The following is a 20,009-nucleotide window of genomic DNA, read 5'->3' as shown; positions in this document are numbered from 1 at the left end:
GTGGAGTGAATGATGGGAGTAGTGGTGGAGTGAATGGTGGGAGTAGTGGTGGAGTGAATGGTGGGAGTAGTGGTGGAGTGAATGATGGGAGTAGTGACGTTGCCAATGATGGGAGTAGTGGTGGAGTGAATGAGGAGAGCTTTACGGGTGTTGGTGGAGGGGAAGCAGGTAGTGGTCCCGCTGTCCCCCCAGCGGTGGCGGGGTCTTCAGCCCCAAGCTATTCAGGAGCTGTCACTGCTGGGGGTAGTAGTGCGCCCTTGTCTGGTGACCCTGAGGATGGTGACTTGCAACAGCGCTTCCTGGACGCCCTGAGGAGAGGGGAGAGTTCTATCAATGTAAAGGGGAGGGAGGTTGATCTGTCTTTCTGGATAGAGAGACACGGTCTTTCCGCCTTCCGAGATAGAGGGGCAGAGACTGTCTGGTCTCTGCCGACACCGGGGCAGAGGAGTAACCGTAGGAACGTGGCCCGTCTCCAGTGGGTAAGCAAGGATGCCTGTCCTGATCGGTCAAAGGTTGCTGAGCTCCTGCTGGGGATGGGCTTCGTGGCATATGACATCTTCGCCTTGATCCATCCCTATGGGACCTCCTACTTCGATGTCAGCTTCGTGAGACCGGAGGGCCTTGAGCTTTTCTGGTCTCGCCATGAGCTGGCTCGGGGTCGCCCCGAATGGCAGGGTTTCCTACCTGTAGCAATATCCCGCCGGAACTCGGTCAGGAAGGTGACCGTTTTGACCAGTAACGAGTCACTTTCCTGTGTAGACATCTCCACATGGGTTGGACGATACGGCGACATCCTCGGTATTCCCGAGAAGACCCTCGATGAGCATGGTATCTGGTCAGGAGCCTGGACCTTCATGGTGAAATTGAAGGTTTCAGGAAACACCGTTAGCCATATCCCTTCCTCAACATTTTTGGGGAGGGACAGGATCTTGATTTTCTACCGGGGGCAGCCTAAGGTCTGTCACAGGTGCGGCAGCCCCACACACTTCAGTGCACAGTGTACCACCCAGAAATGCGCACTGTGTGGGGACCTCGGCCATCTCGCTGCTACCTGTGGCAGGATTAGGTGTAACCTGTGTGGTGACCTCGGTCACCCGTTCAGTCGCTGTCCGCGTTCCTTTGCCAATGCGGTCCTGAAAGCGGCGAGTGCGGGACAGGCGAAAGCCGGGACTAATCTCGCCGGTGAAGGGACCAGCAGAGGCGGAGGAGGCAGGGAACCGGTGAGGAGCAGGCTGCCGCCATCCAATATCAGGCGGCAGCAGCAGCGCCGTGGGAACAGGGGGCAGGGAGTAATGATGACCCTAAACTCTGACCCGGGTGCTTCACTTGCAGCTGAGGATCCTAAAGACGGCGAATTGAACGAGGAAGTCAAGAGACTTGAAAGAGAGGAGCAAAAGGACGCCATGTCTGCCCAGGAACCTTCATCCGGTGACAGTCTGGATGAGGGAGATGGGGAGTGGTCACAGCAAAAGAAAAAGGGTAACAGGAAAACAACTAGGGATAAGAGGGGGTCCGGGCCTCGAGCCTCCTCCTCGGAGTGCGACCCCTCTGACTCCGTAGTCCTGATATAGGTGCCATTGGAAGGTCCAGCCGCCCCCCCCTCTGGTGGATCTCTCTAACCGGTTCCGGGCCCTCCAGGACTCCCCTCCAGAGGGGGGCGATGGGGACCCGGGGCCGGAGGTTGCGGACAACATTGTTGGGGCTCAGGAGGTCGCTGGGTCTTCTTCTCAGGGGGCAAATACAAAGTCTTCTGGGGGGGGGGACTAACTCAGGACCACCAGACAATGGCCAGAGTGTATGTAAGTGAAGCGCCCCCACCGCCGCAGGGCCGAGGGGTACCCGGTACCGGGCCTCTGAGTCTCTGCTCTGGGGTTGTCACGGTGGCTAGGCCCGGTCCGTGACCCTGCCGTGGGGCGCACAGTGAATCGGATAGAAATTATGTGGATAGATAATGATGATGGTGGTGTTGCGGTGCAGTGTAGGTTGCAGTAAATAACGAGGACACCAGGTTGCAGTCTCTTTACCTCTTTACTGAAGATCTCTCAGTCCTCAATCCGGAATACGGTTAACCAGGCTGCGCAAGTCCGGCCGGTCCAATGGCACCTCCAGAGTTCTCTTAACAGGTGGAAATCTGTGCCTTCCTTCTAGCGCTATGTGTTGCGGTCCTTCCTTGCTGTGCTTACGGAAAGTCCCCACAACTGTTGTGTCCGTTTCTTAAGTTCCCTCACAACTCGATTAGATGATGTTCTGCTAATCCTCCGTCCCTCCCTGATGTTACGGTTGGGACGGCACCCGTTTGACGGGTAGGCTCGGAGCTCTTCCGGGACCCTAGAGTCGCCCCTCTCCACCAGTTGCCCCCCCAAGACTGCATAGGTGATTTAGGTGAGACAGCCCGCCTTAGACTGACTGTCCTGCCGCTGTTTAGAGTATTGCTTGAAGCTGAATATTGTAATACTCCCTCGGCGTTCCAGCCGCCGGTTGTGCGCCTCAGTAGGATGTTGCCTCGGTCTCACAGCACGACTCCTACTGGTATTCTCCTTATTGCTTTGATCTCGTTTCTCACTCAGCACAATCTATCTCGCTTCTGATCCTTTCTTAGGGCACCGCCGCTATACTGAGCAGGCACGGTCCCGTTACGTTCGCTCAAGTTGCCAAGCCTCTGTCAGGATCCCACCCCTGACAGAGACCCTACTCGATCTTCCCCCCACAACACCCTCTGCCACAAGGTGTTGCCTGGTTCCAACCCAGTCAGCTTTCTGTCCTAACTTCCTGCCTGACCCCCAGTTTACCCACAATGGTGGGGAGTGGCCTAGTGAATAGAACCCTTAGCTCCCCCTGGAGGCCCGACTGTGAAATGTATTGGTGTCTGTGATACCTGGTCAGATGAACTCCTTCAGTGCCATCAGACGTACCATAGCTCCCCTTAGTGGCGGAGCCACAGTACTGCAACAACCAGGACTCTGGGGCGCTGCATAAGGAGAGAATGGATGAGTCTGTTTGTCTTAAGCGCACTAAAAACTCATCATTGTCAGAGGAAGAGGGTGAAACTGTTGGGGGTGGGAAGAAAAAGGCTATCTAATTCAATCAATCATGATGGCGGCACCCACCCCGTTGACACTGGCAACCATTAATGTTGCCAGCATAAAGTCAGATGTGGCAAGGTACACGGCATTTCATTTTTTCGGCCAACTTGACGCCGACATTTTGTTTTTGCAGGAGACCAGGTTGACCGACCTATCAACCATGCATAAAGCAAGGCGGGAGTGGAGGCACGGGCCCTCCTACTGGTCTCTTGCGGCCGAGCCGTATAGCGGGGTGGCGGTCCTTTTTAAGACCGCAGCGGTTGAATGCAGACGATTGATCGAGTTAGAAATGGGGAGATGCTTGATCCTAGATGTCTCCATTGGGGGACAGGAGCTTCGGCTCATTAACATCTACGATCCCCAGTCCAAGTGGGACCGCAAGTGTCTCTTCATGAAGATCAAACCTTTCTTATTTTCGAGTCGGCAGGTGGTCTTTGGAGGGGATTTCAACAACGTCACGAGACCCTGTGATAGAGGAGGTTCTGGAGACCGGCTGGCTTACGATTGCGTCGCGCTAAATAGGATAGTAAGTGAGGCATGCCTGGTGGATGTCCAATCCGGCACAACACAGGCCACGCGGGGTTCACCTTTTTTAGAGGTAGTCAGTGCAGGTCTAGGATAGACAGGTTTTATTTGAAGGAGGATGCCGTCTCCTCGCCGTTGTTGGTTGTGGAGGTGGAATTCTCCGATCACTGTTTGATTATGTTTTCTCTGAGCGTAACAGAGACTCCTCGGATGGGAAGAGGTTATTGGAAGCTGAATTCGTCACTCCTTGAGGAAGAAGCTGTAAGACGGTCCTTTGAGGAATTTCTTCAGAGCCAGGTACCGCTGCTGGGCCTAAGTAACACTAAGTCTGAGTGGTGGGAGATGTTCAAACATCGGGTGGCGAGATTCTTCCGGCAACTCTCGAACCTCAGAAGCCTGAACAGGGATCGCCTGTATCAGAGCCTGAGGAGGAAACTCGAGCATCTTGTCTCGACTGGGGGTAGCCGCGAGGCGATCTCCAGTGTGAAATCCTTGCTAAAGAGGTGTCAGTACGATAGGCATGCATCTTTGGTTTTTGAGAGGGACTATGGGAAGTACTACTCGCCCGACCCTTACAGAAGCTGCAAGATGCCAGTGAATAGTAAGATAGTGACAGGGCTGATACGGGATCCCTGAGAAGGTCCAGATCAGGGATCTTGGAGGTCATCAGTTCATACTACTCGCACCTCTTGGGAAGGAAGGAACTGGATCGTGACAGGATGTCGGCTTTCCTGGCTGAAGCTGTTCCTGAGCCAGGGGCTGACCTCTCGCTGGGCGGTTTGGCAGAAGCGATCAAAGAAGAGGAAGTGAGACTGGCGATCGATGGGCTCCGGCCCAAAAAATCGCCAGGTCCGGATGGCTTAACATCCGAGTTCTTTAAGACCTTTAGGGACTCCTTGGTCCCCCTCTTGACTCAGGTGTTTAATGAGTGTCTCTCCTTGGGCACTCTGCCGAGATCATTAAGGAGGTCGGCTTTGATCATTTTGTCAAAGGGTAAGGATCTGTCACGCATTGAGAATTGGCGTCCCATATCACTTCTCAATGTGGACAGGAAGGTTTTGGCTAAGATACTCTTCAACAGGCTGGTGAAGTTTGCACAGTGGCTCCTTTCGGAGGCCCACACTGTTGCTTTCCTGGCCGTAGCACTTTCAGTGCTGTTCTGGGTGTCCGAGAGGCCATGGAGCAAGGCAGGGCGGGCCTTTGGAAGGGGTTCTTGCTGACCCTGGATCAGGCAAAAGCCTTTGATCGGATCGACCACGAGTACCTCTGGTCCACTCTTTTGAGGTATGGTCTGCCTGGAGGGTTTGTGGACTGGCTTAAGACCTTGTACACAGGGGCTGAGACTTTCCCTCTGGTAAACGGGTGGATTGGACAACCTTTCGGGGTGGGATCTGGTGTCCGCCAGGGCTGCCCTCTTAGCCCTTTGCTTTACGCGTTTGCGATCGATCCCTTCCTCTGAAGGGTTGATTGTGGACCATTGGCGGGGGTGAGGATGGGCGGGTTGGCACCAGAGGCTATCCTGAGGGTAGTGGCCTACGCGGACGACGTTACCGTCTTTGTTTCTTCGCAAGAGGAGGCTATGGTGGTGATGTCAGAAGTGGAGAGCTACTCGGAGGCATCCGGGTCCAATGTCAACCAGGACAAGTGTGAGAGTCTCTGGCTGGGAGGCGGGGATCCCACGTTTGATCTTCCGGACACCCTCCCCGAACCCCAAGAACATGCCAAAGTCCTAGGCATCGAATTTGGCCAGGGTGATTACCCCACGAAAAACTGGGAAGGCAGAATCAAGGGTGTCGCCCAAAAAGTGGACCAATGGAAGGGTTGGTCTTTGACCCTGAGGGAAAGGGTTGACCGGTGCAAAGCTTTCCTGCTCCCCTTGCTGGTCTACCTGGGCAGCGTCTGTGTCTTGCTGGAGCCTCTCTGGACACGGGTCTACAGTCTGTTCTTCCAGATGTTATGGGGGAATAGACTGAACCTAGTCAAACGGGAGGTCACTTATCGCATGAGGAGACTAGGGGGGTTGAATATGGTGAACCCCGTGGTGTTTCTAGTGAACACCTTTTTGAAAGTTAACGTGGCAAACCTCTGGAATGAGAGGGCTCCTCCGTGGGTATTCTCTTGCAGGGGATGGTTTCAGCCTTTCTTCCAGGAATGGGAGACAGGGGGAAGATTGAAGGATCTTCGCACACCGCACGGGCATCTCCCGGCTTATGTTACCCCGGTTCTGAAAATGATGTGCCGGTGGGGTCTGGGAATGTGGGAAGTGAGGTCCCTCCCGAGGAAACTCCTCGACATGCGGGTCTTGCTTTCGCATTTTCAGAGACCACTGGTCCTCAAGGACTGCCCGATTCGGGATCTAGAGGTTGGGTTAAGTTTGTTAAATTCTAGCAGGATCCCCAAGAAGTATTGGGACTTGACTTGGCGCTGCTTCCAAGGTAAGTTGTATGTGAGGGACAATTTGAAGCACAGGAGCTCCGTGGACCGAAATTGTCCCCGTGAGGATTGCGCTACCATGCTGGAAAGCATGGAGCACTTCCTGCTTCATTGTCCCTTTAATACAGAGGTGTACAACAGGGTGGGCGCTTCCATTGGTTGGCATTGGTCTGTCCTATGCCGAGTGGGCCTATGGAGCGTTCAGAGACCTCGGGAGAAGGGACCGAGTCACTTTATTCTTAGTCAGCGCAGTGGTCAGGTACTTCACGTGGAATGCACGAGTTTTAGTTTCGATGCAGAGTAAAATCCTCCGTGTAGATGAAGTTTGTAGCAGCATCCTAGGTGCCCTGGTGAAGGTGCGTTCTCTGGAGTGCGAAAGACTGGGTGCCCGGAGGGCGGCCCATCTCTGGAGGGGTTTCTCCTTCGGGGTGCCTTAGTCCGTTAGCGCTCCTATATCCTGGTGGTGGGCTGATATCTTTACACCCTAGATTTTTGTTTTGTATTTCTGTTCCTTAAATAGAAGGTTTGCAGGCATCGAACTTGAGCCTTGGGTGGTGAGTATGTAGGTTGTGTTCTGTGAAGTTGGTTTATGTATATATTGTATAGTGTATTGTATATATTGTATATAGTGTGTATAATAGAGGGTCTTAGTTAGGTTGGGTGGGGGGATTGGGGGGTTCAACGGCGGTGATAAGAGACTGATCTGGCCTGGCCCAGGCCCCGCCTGGGGAAAAACTTTGGGGCCTGATCCTAGCTCGGATAATTCCTGAACTTTGTGGCCAGAGCTGGATCAGGGGGGGCGGGATAGTTAGTGTAGGTGTGTATATATACATATATATAAATGTTAATTTTGTACACTGTGTTGTGTTTAGGTTTGTTGTGGGGTGAATGTGGTGGTGTAAGGGGGGTGTTGTGAATTAGACTTTTTTGGCTCCCTCTTGTGGTCACTAGTGATATGACTCTGGGATTGTCTTTCCTCAGTTTGGCACTCACCTGGGTCGTTAGTCCAGGGGTGTTGCTATATAAACTTCCTGGTTTCTCAGTCCAGTGCCTGGCATCGTTGTAATCAGTTCCTTTCTGTTTGCTCCTGTCTGCTGGTCTTGGATCTTGCAAAATTAAGCTAAGTCCTGCTTCCTTGTTTTTTGGTTATTTGCTTTGCTCTTTTTTTTTGTCCAGCTTGTACTAAATGTGATTCCTGATTTTGCTGGAAGCTCTAGGGGGCTGGTGTTCTCCCCCCGGGCCGTTAGACGGTTCGGGGGTTCTTGAATATCCAGCGTGGAAATTTTGATAGGGTTTTTGCTGACCATATAAGTCATCTTACTATATTCTGCTATTAGTCAGTGGGCCTCTCTTTGCTAAATATCTAGTTCATTCTTACGTTTGTCTTTTCTCCTTACCTCACCGTTATTATTTGTTGGGGGCTTGTATCCAACTTTTGGGGTCTTTTCTCTGGAGGCAAGAAAGGTCTATCTTTTCCCTTCTAGGGTTAGTTAGTTCTCCGGCTGGCGCGAGACGTCTAGAACCAACGTAGGCACGTTCCCCGGCTGCTGCTATTTGTGGTGCTAGGATTAGATATATGGTCAGCCCAGTTACCACTGCCCTATGAGCTGGTTTTTTGTGTTTGCAGACTTGGTATGTACTTTTGAGACCCTCTGCCATTGGGGTCATAACAGTATGCCAGGCCAAGGTTGAATGTTTAATGCATTGCAGAAGTGGGATTACAAGAAAGGAAAGTCTGAGTTTTTTTTTTTTTTTTCTTTCCTCTCTTTTTTCCTCCCCTTAACCTCTGAGTGGCTTGTGCTTGCTGCAGACATGAATGTCCAGACTTTGATTACAAGTGTGGATCAGCTTGCTGCTCGTGTGCAGGGCATACAAGATTTTTTTACCAGTAGTCCAATGTCTGAACCTAAAATACCTATTCCTGAACTGTTCTCTGGAGACCAATTTAAGTTTAGGAATTTCAGGAATAATTGTAAATTGTTTCTATCTCTGAGACCCCGTTCATCTGGAGACTCAGCTCAGCAAGTAAAAATTGTTATCTCTTTCTTACGGGGCGACCCTCAGGATTGGGCCTTCTCGCTAGCGCCAGGAGATCCTGCATTGGCAAATATTGATGCGTTTTCTCTGGCGCTCGGATTGCTTTACGAGGAACCCAATCTTGAAATTCAGGCAGAAAAAGCCTTGCTGGCTATTTCTCAGGGTCAGGATGAAGCTGAAGTGTATTGCCAAAAATTTCGGAAATGGTCCGTGCTTACTCAGTGGAATGAGTGCGCTCTGGCCGCAAATTTCAGAAATGGCCTTTCTGAAGCCATTAAGAATGTGATGGTGGGTTTCTCCATTCCTCCAAGTCTGAATGATTCCATGGCGCTGGCTATTCAAATTGACCGGCGTTTGCGGGAGCGCAAAACTGCTAATCCTCTGGTGGTGTTGTCTGAACAAACACCTGATTTAATGCAATGTGATAGAATTCAGACTAGAAATGAACGGAAAAATCATAGACGTCAGAATGGGTTGTGTTTTTACTGTGGTGATTCTACACATGTTATATCAGCATGCTCTAAACGCCTAACTAGGGTTGTTAGTCCTGTCGCCATTGGTAATTTGCAACCTAAATTTATTTTGTCTGTGACTTTAATTTGCTCATTGTCCTCTTACCCTGTTATGGCGTTTGTAGATTCAGGTGCTGCCCTGAGTCTTATGGATCTGTCATTTGCCAAGCGCTGTGGTTTTGTTCTTGAGCCGTTGGTAAATCCTATCCCTCTTAGAGGTATTGATGCTACGCCATTGGCGGAAAATAAACCGCAGTTTTGGACACAGGTAACCATGTGCATGACTCCTGAACATCGGGAGGTGATTCGTTTTCTTGTTCTGCATAAAATGCATGATTTGGTCGTTTTGGGTCTGCCATGGTTACAGACCCATAATCCAGTCTTGGATTGGAAGGCAATGTCTGTGTCAAGTTGGGGCTGTCAGGGAATTCATGGTGATTCCCCGCCGGTGTCTATTGCTTCCTCTGCTCCTTCGGAAGTTCCTGAGTATTTGTCTGATTATCAGGATGTGTTCAGCGAGTCCAGGTCCAGTGCTCTGCCTCCTCATAGGGACTGTGACTGCGCTATAGATTTGATTCCAGGTAGTAAATTTCCTAAGGGAAGATTATTTAATCTGTCTGTACCTGAGCATACCGCAATGCGTTCGTATATCAAGGAATCTCTGGAGAAGGGGCATATCCGTCCATCCTCTTCCCCTCTTGGTGTGGGATTTTGTTTTGTGGCCAAGAAGGACGGATCTTTGAGACATTGTATTGACTATCGGCTTCTGAATAAAATCACTGTTAAATTTCAGTATCCTTTGCCTCTGTTGTCGGACTTGTTTGCCCGGATTAAAGGTGCCAAGTGGTTCACCAAGATAGATCTTCGTGGTGCGTACAACCTTGTGCGCATTAAGCAAGGAGATGAATGGAAAACTGCATTTAATACGCCCGAAGGTCATTTTGAGTACTTGGTGATGCCTTTCGGGCTCTCTAATGCTCCCTCAGTGTTTCAGTCCTTTATGCATGATATTTTCCGGAAGTATCTGGATAAATTTATGATTGTTTATCTGGATGATATTCTTGTTTTTTCTGATGATTGGGACTCGCATGTAGAGCAGGTCAGGATGGTGTTTCAGGTTTTGCGTGAGAATGCTTTGTTTGTTAAGGGCTCAAAGTGTCTCTTTGGAGTACAGAAGGTTCCCTTTTTGGGTTTTATTTTTTCCCCTTCTGCGGTGGAGATGGACCCAGTCAAGGTCCGTGCTATTCATGATTGGACTCAACCCACGTCAGTTAAGAGTCTTCAGAAGTTCTTGGGCTTCGCTAACTTCTACCGTCGTTTTATCGCTAATTTTTCTAGCGTTGTTAAACCTTTGACGGATATGACCAAGAAAGGTTCTGATGTTGCTAACTGGGCTCCTGCAGCCGTGGAGGCTTTCCAGAAGTTGAAACGTCGGTTTACTTCGGCGCCTGTTTTGTGCCAGCCTGATGTCTCACTTTCCTTTCAGGTCGAGGTGGATGCTTCTGAGATTGGGGCAGGGGCCGTTTTGTCGCAGAGAGGCCCTGGTTGCTCTGTAATGAGACCATGTGCTTTTTTCTCTAGGAAGTTTTCGCCTGCTGAGCGGAATTATGATGTTGGCAATCGGGAGTTGTTAGCCATGAAGTGGGCATTTGAGGAGTGGCGTCATTGGCTCGAGGGTGCTAAGCATCGTGTGGTGGTCTTGACTGATCACAAAAATCTGATGTATCTCGAGTCTGCTAAACGCCTGAATCCTAGACAGGCCCGCTGGTCATTGTTTTTCTCCCGTTTTGACTTTGTGGTCTCGTATTTACCAGGTTCAAAGAATGTGAAGGCTGATGCTCTTTCAAGGAGCTTTGTGCCTGACTCTCCTGGAGTCGCAGAACCAGTTGGTATTCTCAAAGAGGGAGTTATCCTGTCAGCCATTTCTCCGGATTTGCGACGTGTGTTGCAGAGATTTCAGGCTGGTAGACCTGACTCTTGTCCACCTGACAGACTGTTTGTTCCTGATAAGTGGACCAGCAGAGTCATTTCCGAGGTTCATTCCTCGGTGTTGGCAGGGCATCCGGGAATTTTTGGCACCAGAGATCTGGTGGCTAGGTCCTTTTGGTGGCCTTCCTTGTCACGGGATGTGCGGTCATTTGTGCAGTCCTGTGGGACTTATGCTCGAGCTAAGCCTTGCTGTTCTCGTGCCAGCGGGTTGCTCTTGCCCTTGCCTGTCCCGAAGAGGCCTTGGACACACATTTCCATGGATTTCATTTCAGATCTTCCGGTGTCTCAGGGCATGTCTGTCATCTGGGTGGTATGTGATCGCTTTTCCAAGATGGTCCATTTGGTATCTTTGCCTAAGCTGCCTTCCTCTTCCGATCTGGTTCCTTTGTTCTTTCAGAATGTGGTTCGTTTACACGGCATTCCTGAGAATATTGTGTCGGACAGAGGATCCCAGTTTGTTTCCAGGTTCTGGCGATCCTTTTGTGCTAAGATGGGTATTGATTTGTAGTTTTCGTCTGCCTTTCATCCTCAGACTAATGGACAAACGGAGCGAACTAATCAGACTCTGGAGGCTTATTTGAGGTGTTTTGTTTCTGCAGATCAGGATGATTGGGTGACCTTCTTGCCGTTGGCTGAGTTTGCCCTTAATAATCGGGCTAGTTCCGCTACTTTGGTTTCGCCATTTTTTTGCAACTCTGGTTTCCATCCTCGTTTTTCCTCGGGACATGTGGAGCCTTCTGACTGTCCTGGGGTAGATTCCGTGGTGGATAGGTTGCAGCGGATCTGGAATCATGTGGTGGACAACTTGAAGTTGTCACAGGAGAAGGCTCAGCGTTTTGCCAACCGCCGCCGCGATGTGGGTCCCCGACTTCGTGTTGGGGATTTGGTATGGCTGTCTTCTCGATTTGTTCCTATGAAGGTCTCCTCTCCTAAATTTAAGCCTCGCTTCATCGGTCCTTACAAGATATTGGAAATCCTTAATCCTGTGTCCTTTCGCTTGGATCTTCCGGTGTCGTTTGCCATTCACAACGTGTTCTGTTGTGAATTTGCTTTTTGCTCCCTCTAGTGGTTACTAGTTTTTTGACTCTGGTTTTTCTGTCATTCCTTTTATCCGCACCTGGGTCGTTAGTTAGGGGTGTTGCTATATAAGCTCCCTGGACCTTCAGTTCAATGCCTGGCAACGTAGTTATCAGAGCTAGTCTGCTGTGCTCTTGTCTACTGATCCTGGTTCCAGTTATATCAGCTAAGTCTGCCTTTTGCTTTTTGCTATTTGTTTTGGTTTTGTATTTTTGTCCAGCTTGTTCCAAATCTATATCCTGACCTTTGCTGGAAGCTCTAGGGGGGCTGGTGTTCTCCCCCCGGACCGTTAGACGGTTCGGGGGTTCTTGAATTTCCAGTGTGGATTTTAATAGGGTTTTTGTTGACCATATAAGTTACCTTTCTTTATTCTGCTATCAGTAAGCGGGCCTCTCTGTGCTAAATCTGGTTCATTTCTGTGTTTGTCATTTCCTCTTACCTCACCGTCATTATTTGTGGGGGGCTTCTATCCAGCTTTGGGGTCCCCTTCTCTGGAGGCAAGAAAGGTCTTTGTTTTCCTCTACTAGGGGTAGCTAGATTCTCCGGCTGGCGCGTGTCATCTAGAATCAACGTAGGAATGATCCCCGGCTACTTCTAGTGTTGGCGTTAGGAGTAGATATATGGTCAACCCAGTTACCACTGCCCTATGAGCTGGATTTTTGTACTCTGCAGACTTCCACGTTCCTCTGAGACCCTCGCCATTGGGGTCATAACAGTTTGCCAGGCCAGTATTAAATGTTTAATGCATTGCAGAAGAGGGATTATAAGAAAGAAGATTCTGAGTTTTTTTTTTTTTCTTCTTCCCCTTTACCTCAGAGTGGCTATGCTTGCTGCAGACATGAATGTCCAGACCTTGATTACAAGTGTGGACCAGCTGGCTACTCGTGTGCAGGGCATACAAGACTATGTTATCAGAAATCCTAGGTCAGAACCTAAAATACCGATTCCTGAACTGTTTTCCGGAGACAGGTTTAAGTTTAGGAATTTCGTGAATAATTGTAAATTGTTTTTGTCCCTGAGACCCTGTTCATCTGGAGATTCTGCTCAGCAAGTAAAAATTGTTATTTCGTTCTTACGGGGCGACCCTCAGGATTGGGCTTTTTCGCTGGCGCCAGGAGATCCGGCATTGGCTGATCTTGATGCGTTTTTTCTGGCGCTCGGTTTACTTTATGAGGAACCCAATCTTGAGATTCAGGCAGAAAAGGCCTTGCTGGCTATGTCTCAGGGGCAGGACGAGGCTGAAGTGTATTGCCAAAAATTTCGGAAATGGTCCGTGCTGACACATTGGAACGAGTGTGCTCTGGCCGCTAATTTTAGAAATGGCCTTTCTGAAGCCATTAAGAATGTTATGGTGGGTTTTCCCATTCCCACAGGTCTGAATGATACTATGGCACTGGCTATTCAAATTGACCGGCGGTTGCGGGAGCGCAAAACCGCAAATTCCCTCATGGTGTTGTCTGAACAGACACCTAATTCGGTGCAATGTGATAGAAAAACCGCAAATTCCCTCATGGTGTTGTCTGAACAGACACCTGATTTAATGCAATGTGATAGAATCCTGACTAGAAATGAGCGGAAAATTCATAGACGCCAGAATGGCTTGTGCTACTACTGTGGTGATTCTACACATGTTATCTCAGCATGCTCTAAACGTATAGCTAAGGTTGTTAGTCCTGTCACCGTTGGTAATTTGCAACCTAAATTTATTCTGTCTGTAACTTTGATTTGCTCACTGTCATCTTATCCTGTCATGGCGTTTGTAGATTCAGGTGCTGCCCTGAGTCTCATGGATCTCTCATTTGCTAAGCGCTGTGGTTTTACTCTTGAACCATTAGAAAATCCTATTCCTCTTAGGGGTATTGATGCTACACCATTGGCAGCAAATAAACCGCAGTATTGGACACAGGTTACCATGTGCATGACTCCTGAACACCGCGAGGTGATACGTTTCCTGGTTTTACATAAAATGCATGATTTGGTTGTTTTATGGCTGCCATGGTTACAGACCCATAATTCAGTACCTGGTCAAGTGGAAGGGCTATGGTCAGGAGGATAATTCCTGGGTGGTCGCCTCTGATGTTCATGCGGCCGATTTAGTTCGTGCCTTTCATGCCGCTCATCCTGATCGCCCTGGTGGTCGTGGTGAGGGTTCGGTGACCCCTCACTAAGGGGGGGGTACTGTTGTGAATTTGCTTTTTGCTCCCTCTAGTGGTTACTAGTTTTTTGACTCTGGTTTTTCTGTCATTCCTTTTATCCGCACCTGGGTCGTTAGTTAGGGGTGTTGCTATATAAGCTCCCTGGACCTTCAGTTCAATGCCTGGCAACGTAGTTATCAGAGCTAGTCTGCTGTGCTCTTGTCTACTGATCCTGGTTCCAGTTATATCAGCTAAGTCTGCCTTTTGCTTTTTGCTATTTGTTTTGGTTTTGTATTTTTGTCCAGCTTGTTCCAAATCTATATCCTGACCTTTGCTGGAAGCTCTAGGGGGGCTGGTGTTCTCCCCCCGGACCGTTAGACGGTTCGGGGGTTCTTGAATTTCCAGTGTGGATTTTAATAGGGTTTTTGTTGACCATATAAGTTACCTTTCTTTATTCTGCTATCAGTAAGCGGGCCTCTCTGTGCTAAATCTGGTTCATTTCTGTGTTTGTCATTTCCTCTTACCTCACCGTCATTATTTGTGGGGGGCTTCTATCCAGCTTTGGGGTCCCCTTCTCTGGAGGCAAGAAAGGTCTTTGTTTTCCTCTACTAGGGGTAGCTAGATTCTCCGGCTGGCGCGTGTCATCTAGAATCAACGTAGGAATGATCCCCGGCTACTTCTAGTGTTGGCGTTAGGAGTAGATATATGGTCAACCCAGTTACCACTGCCCTATGAGCTGGATTTTTGTATTCTGCAGACTTCCACGTTCCTCTGAGACCCTCGCCATTGGGGTCATAACAGTGTTCCATAGGTCTTTGTTGCGGCGGTACGTTGTACCTGTGGTTCCTTCTGCTGAGCCTCCTGCTCCGGTGTTGGTTGAGGGCGAGTTGGAGTACGTGGTGGAGAAGATCTTGGATTCTCGTCTCTCCAGGCGGAGGCTTCAGTATCTGGTCAAGTGGAAGGGCTATGGTCAGGAGGATAATTCCTGGGTGGTTGCCTCTGATGTGCATGCGGCCGATTTAGTTCGTGCCTTTCACGCTGCTCATCCTGATCGCCCTGGTGGTCTTGGTGAGGGTTCGGTGACCCCTCCTTAAAGGGGGGGTACTGTTGTAAATTAGACTTTTTTGGCTCCCTCTTGTGGTCACTAGTGATATGACTCTGGGATTGTCTTTCCTCAGTTTGGCACCCACCTGGGTCGTTAGTCCAGGGGTGTTTCTATATAAACTTCCTGGTTTCTCAGTCCAGTGCCTGGCATCGTTGTAATCAGTTCCTTTCTGTTTGCTCCTGTCTGCTGGTCTTGGATCTTGCAAAATTAAGCTAAGTCCTGCTTCCTTGTTTTTTGGTTATTTGCTTTGCTCTTTTTTTTTGTCCAGCTTGTACTAAATGTGATTCCTGATTTTGCTGGAAGCTCTAGGGGGCTGGTGTTCTCCCCCCGGGCCGTTAGACGGTTCGGGGGTTCTTGAATATCCAGCGTGGAAATTTTGATAGGGTTTTTGCTGACCATATAAGTCATCTTACTATATTCTGCTATTAGTCAGTGGGCCTCTCTTTGCTAAATATCTAGTTCATTCTTACGTTTGTCTTTTCTCCTTACCTCACCGTTATTATTTGTTGGGGGCTTGTATCCAACTTTTGGGGTCTTTTCTCTGGAGGCAAGAAAGGTCTATCTTTTCCCTTCTAGGGTTAGTTAGTTCTCCGGCTGGCGCGAGACGTCTAGAACCAACGTAGGCACGTTCCCCGGCTGCTGCTATTTGTGGTGCTAGGATTAGATATATGGTCAGCTCAGTTACCACTGCCCTATGAGCTGGTTTTTTGTGTTTGCAGACTAGGTACAGTTAGGTCCATATATATTTGGACAGAGACAAAATTTTTCTCATTTTGGTTATAGACATTACCACAATTTAATTTTAAACAAAACAATTCAGATGCAGTTGAAGTTCAGACTTTTAGCTTTCATTTGAGGGTATCGATATTAAAATTGGATGAAGAGTTTAGGAGTTTCATCTCCTTAACATGTGCCACCCTGTTTTTTAAAGGGACCAAAAGTAATTGGACAATTGACTCCAAGGCTATTTCATGGACAGGTGTGGGCAATCCCTTCATTATGTCATTCTCAACTAAGCAGATAAAAGGTCTGGAGTTGATTTGAGGTGTAGTGCTGCATTTGGAAGGTTTTCCTATGAAGTAAACATGCGGTCAAAAGTGCTCTCCATGAAGGTGAAACAAGCCATCCTTAAGCTGCGAAAACAGAAAAAACCCATCCGAGAAATTGCTACAATATTAGGAGTGGCAAAATCTACAGTTTGGTACATCCTGAGAAAGAAAGAAAGCACTGGTGAACTCCTCAATGCAAAAAGACCTGGGCGCCCACGGAAGACAACAGTGGTGGATGATCGCAGAATAATCTCCATGGTGAAGAGAAACCCCTTCACAACAGCCAACCAAGTGAACAACACTCTCCAGGAGGTCGGCGTATCAATATCCAAATCTACCATAAAGAGAAGACTGCATGAAAGTAACTACAGAGGGTTCACTGCACGGTGCAAGCCACTCATAAGCATCAAGAAGAAAAAGGCTAGACTGGACTTTGCTAAAAAACATCTAAAAAAGCCAGCACAGTTCTGGAAGAACATTCTTTGGACAGATGAAACCAAGATCAACCTCTACCAGAATGATGGAAAGAGAAAAGTATGGTGAAGACGTGGTACAGCTCATGATCCAAAGCATACCACATCATCTGTAAAACACGGCGGAGGCAGTGTGATGGCTTGGGCATGCATGGCTGCCAGTGGCACTGGGTCACTAGTGTTTATGGATGATGTGACACAGGATGAATGAATTCTGAGGTCTTCAGAGCCGCCATACTGTGTGCTCAGATCCAGCCAAATGCAGCCAAACTGATTGGTCGTCGTTTCATACTACAGATGGACAATGACCCAAAACATGAAGCCAAAGCAACCCAGGAGTTTATTAAAGCAAAGAAGTGGAATATTCTGGAATGGCCAAGTCAGTCACCTGATCTCAACCCAATTGAGCAGCATTTCACTTGTTAACCCCTTCACCCCCGGAGCTTTTTCCGTTTTTCCGTTTTCGTTTTTCGCTCCCCTCCTTCCCAGAGCCATAACTTTTTTATTTTTCCGTCAATTTGGCCATGTGAGGGCTTATTTTTTGCGGGACGAGTTGTACTTTTGAACGACATCATTGGTTTTAGCATGTCGTGTACTAGAAAACGGGAAAAAAATTCCAAGTGCAGTGAAATTGCAAAAAAAGTGCAATCCCACACTTGTTTTTTGTTTGGCTTTTTTGCTAGGTTCACTAAATGCTAAAACTGACCTGCCATTATGATTCTCCAGGTCACTACGAGTTCATAGACACCTAACATGACTAGGTTATTTTTCACCTAAGTGGTGAAAAAAAATTCCAAACTTTGCAAAAAACAAAACAAAACAAAATTGCGCCATTTTCCGATACTCGTAGCGTCTCCATTTTTCGTGATCTGGGGTCAGGTGAGGGCTTATTTTTTGCGTGCCGAGCTGGCGTTTTTAATGATAGCATTTTGGTGTAGATACGTTCTTTTGATCGCCCGTTATTGCATTTTAATGCAATGTCGTGGCGACCAAAAAAACGTAAATCTGGCGTTTCGAATTTTTTTCTCATTACGCCATTTAGCGATCAGGTTAATGCTTTTTTTTAATTGATAGATCGGGCGATTCTGAACGCGGCGATACCAAATATGTGTAGGTTTTTTTTTTTTTTTATTGATTTATTTTGATTGGGGCGAAAGGGGGGTGATTTAAACTTTTATGTTTTTTTTATTTTTTTCACATTTTTAAAAACTTTTTTTTTTTACTTTTGCCATGCTTCTATAGCCTCCATGGGAGGCTAGAAGCAGGCACAGCCCGATCGGCTCTGCTACATAACAGCGATCATCAGATCGCTGTTATGTAGCTAAAATGCAGGTGTGCTGTGAGCGCCGACCACAGGGGGGCGCTCACAGCCACCGGCAATCAGTAACCATAGAGGTCTCAAGGACCTCTATGGTTACAATGGAGGAGCATCGCCGACCCCCGATCATGTGACAGGGGTCGGCGATGCGCTCATATCCGGCCGCACGGCCGGATGCGGTAGTTAAATGCCGCTGTCTGCGTTTGACAGCGGCATTTAACTAGTTAATAGCGGCGGGTGATCGCGATTTCACCCGCCGCTATTGCGCGCACATGTCAGCTGTAAAAAACAGCTGACATGTCGCGACTTTGATGTGCGCTCACCGCCGGAGCGCACATCAAAGCGGGGGTCCCGACATGTGACGTACTATACCGTCACATGTCGGGAAGGGGTTAAAGACTAAACTTCAGACAGAAAGGCCACAAACAACCAGCAACTGAAAACCACCACAGTGAAGGCCTGGCCGAGCATCAAAAAGGAGGAAACACAGCGTCTGGTGATGTCCATGAGTTCAAGACTTCAGGCAGTCATTGCCAACAAAGGGTTTTCAACCAAGTACTAGAAATGAACATTTTATTTAAAATTATTGAATCTGTCCAATTACTTTTTGTCCCTTTAAAAACAGGGTGGCACATGTTAAGGAGCTGAAACTCCTAAACCCTTCATCCAATTTTAATGTGGATCCCCTCAAATGAAAGCTGAAAGTCTGAACTTCAACTGCATCTGAATTATTTTGTTTAAAATTCATTGTGGTAATGTCTATAACCAAAATGAGAAAAATGTTGTCTCTGTCCAAATATATATGGACCTAACTGTATGTACTTTTGAGACCCTCTGCCATTGGGGTCATAACAGGGGGGTGGCTGTAAGGTGAGGCAGTGGGACCAGTAGGGTTGTGTTGTGTTTGCGGTGTTGTATAGTGTTCGGTTTAGTATAATGTGTTTATAGTGTATATATTGTATATAATATTGTATATAGGACGGTGTGAATGTAGTTGGGGTTGTATATAGTAGTATGAATGAAGCTGGGCCGGGGGTCTTATATGATTTTATACTATTTATTATGTAAATTTTTTACAGGGGTATTCATGTAGTTATGAGTATTTTGTTTGTTGTCTTTTTGCTTTCTTTATTTTTATTGGAATTTTTCTTTCTCATCCCTGATTTTGTAGGTCATGAACTTTCTCCATTTTGGTTCCATTTCTGGTTTATTTCTTTGTGATTTTTGTCGTTTGTTGCCGTCTGATTGGAGCTTTGTTCTTATGTTTTGTTCTGTTGTGTTTTATTTGTAATGTATCATAGTTATTGTCATGTAAAGTATTATTATTTTATTTAATAAAAGACCTGGACGATAAGACACGATGTAACAGCAGAATAGTGAGTGCAGCTCTGGAGGTGACTGGAGGATAAGACACGATGTAACAGCAGAATAGTGACTGCAGCTCTGGAGGTGACTGGAGGATAAGACACGATGTAACAGCAGAATAGTGAGTGCAGCTCTGGAGGTGACTGGAGGATAAGACACGATGTAACAGCAGAATAGTGACTGCAGCTCTGGAGGATAAGATGTAACAGCAGAATAGTGAGTGCAGCTCTGGAGGTGACTGCAGGCAGCTCTGTGATTGACGTCTGTTTCTCCTTTCAGATACTTCTATATTGGGATCCCCGCGGCTCTGCGCTTTGTCTCCTACATCCCGTGCATCTTCATCCTTCTCGCCCTCCGACGGGCGTCCGCTCGCACACAGGGCGGCACATAGTGACCAGGGCTCCAGGTCCCTTTGATACTTTGCACCGAGCCGCGCCCTCAGAGGTCACATGATTCGCTATCGCCATACATCTCTATAGAAAGATGAATTTTCTGTCGCCTCAAATCCCTATGATGGAGAACTGGCAACGGGGGCGATGACGGCATCATCAGTGCAGGGACCCCGGAAACAGCGCTGCAACCAGTATATGTGGGAATAAAGGCCACTTGTGGGTGTTGTCCTGAATCATTGCTGGTAGTATAATCCTCATCATCCTCATCGTTATCATTAGGCTGTGTGCACACGTTGCATTTTTTCACTTTATTTGCTATAAAATTGCATAAAAAAACGCATACATATGCATCCCATCAATTAGAATGCATTCCGCAATTTTTGTGCATATGTTGCATTTTTTCTGCCAAAAAAACGCATCGCAGTAAAAAACGCAGCATGTTCATTAATTTTGCGGATTTTTGGCGGATTTACCACTATATTATTTCATTCCAGAACCTCCGGAAAAATCTGCAAA

At 47.9% G+C, this 20,009-nt stretch overlaps 1 protein-coding gene across 1 annotated transcript in view; it reads left to right on the top strand.

The window, feature by feature from the left end:
* Nucleotides 1-19,724, top strand: part of LOC143777148 (solute carrier organic anion transporter family member 1A2-like) — a 157,983-nt gene extending 138,259 nt beyond the window's left edge. Inside the window, exon 15 of the mRNA XM_077267232.1 lies at nucleotides 19,381-19,724. Within this exon, the coding sequence (XP_077123347.1) occupies nucleotides 19,381-19,492 (112 nt within the window). The 3' untranslated portion in view covers nucleotides 19,493-19,724. The remainder of the gene's footprint in view (nucleotides 1-19,380) is intronic.
* The last annotated feature ends 285 nt before the right edge of the window (nucleotides 19,725-20,009 follow it).

This window comes from Ranitomeya variabilis, chromosome 5, assembly GCF_051348905.1.
Source record: "Ranitomeya variabilis isolate aRanVar5 chromosome 5, aRanVar5.hap1, whole genome shotgun sequence".
NCBI classification, from domain to species: Eukaryota; Metazoa; Chordata; class Amphibia; order Anura; family Dendrobatidae; genus Ranitomeya; species Ranitomeya variabilis.
Note: the sequence above shows the minus strand (reverse complement) of the source record. Positions and strands in the feature narration are given on the sequence as shown.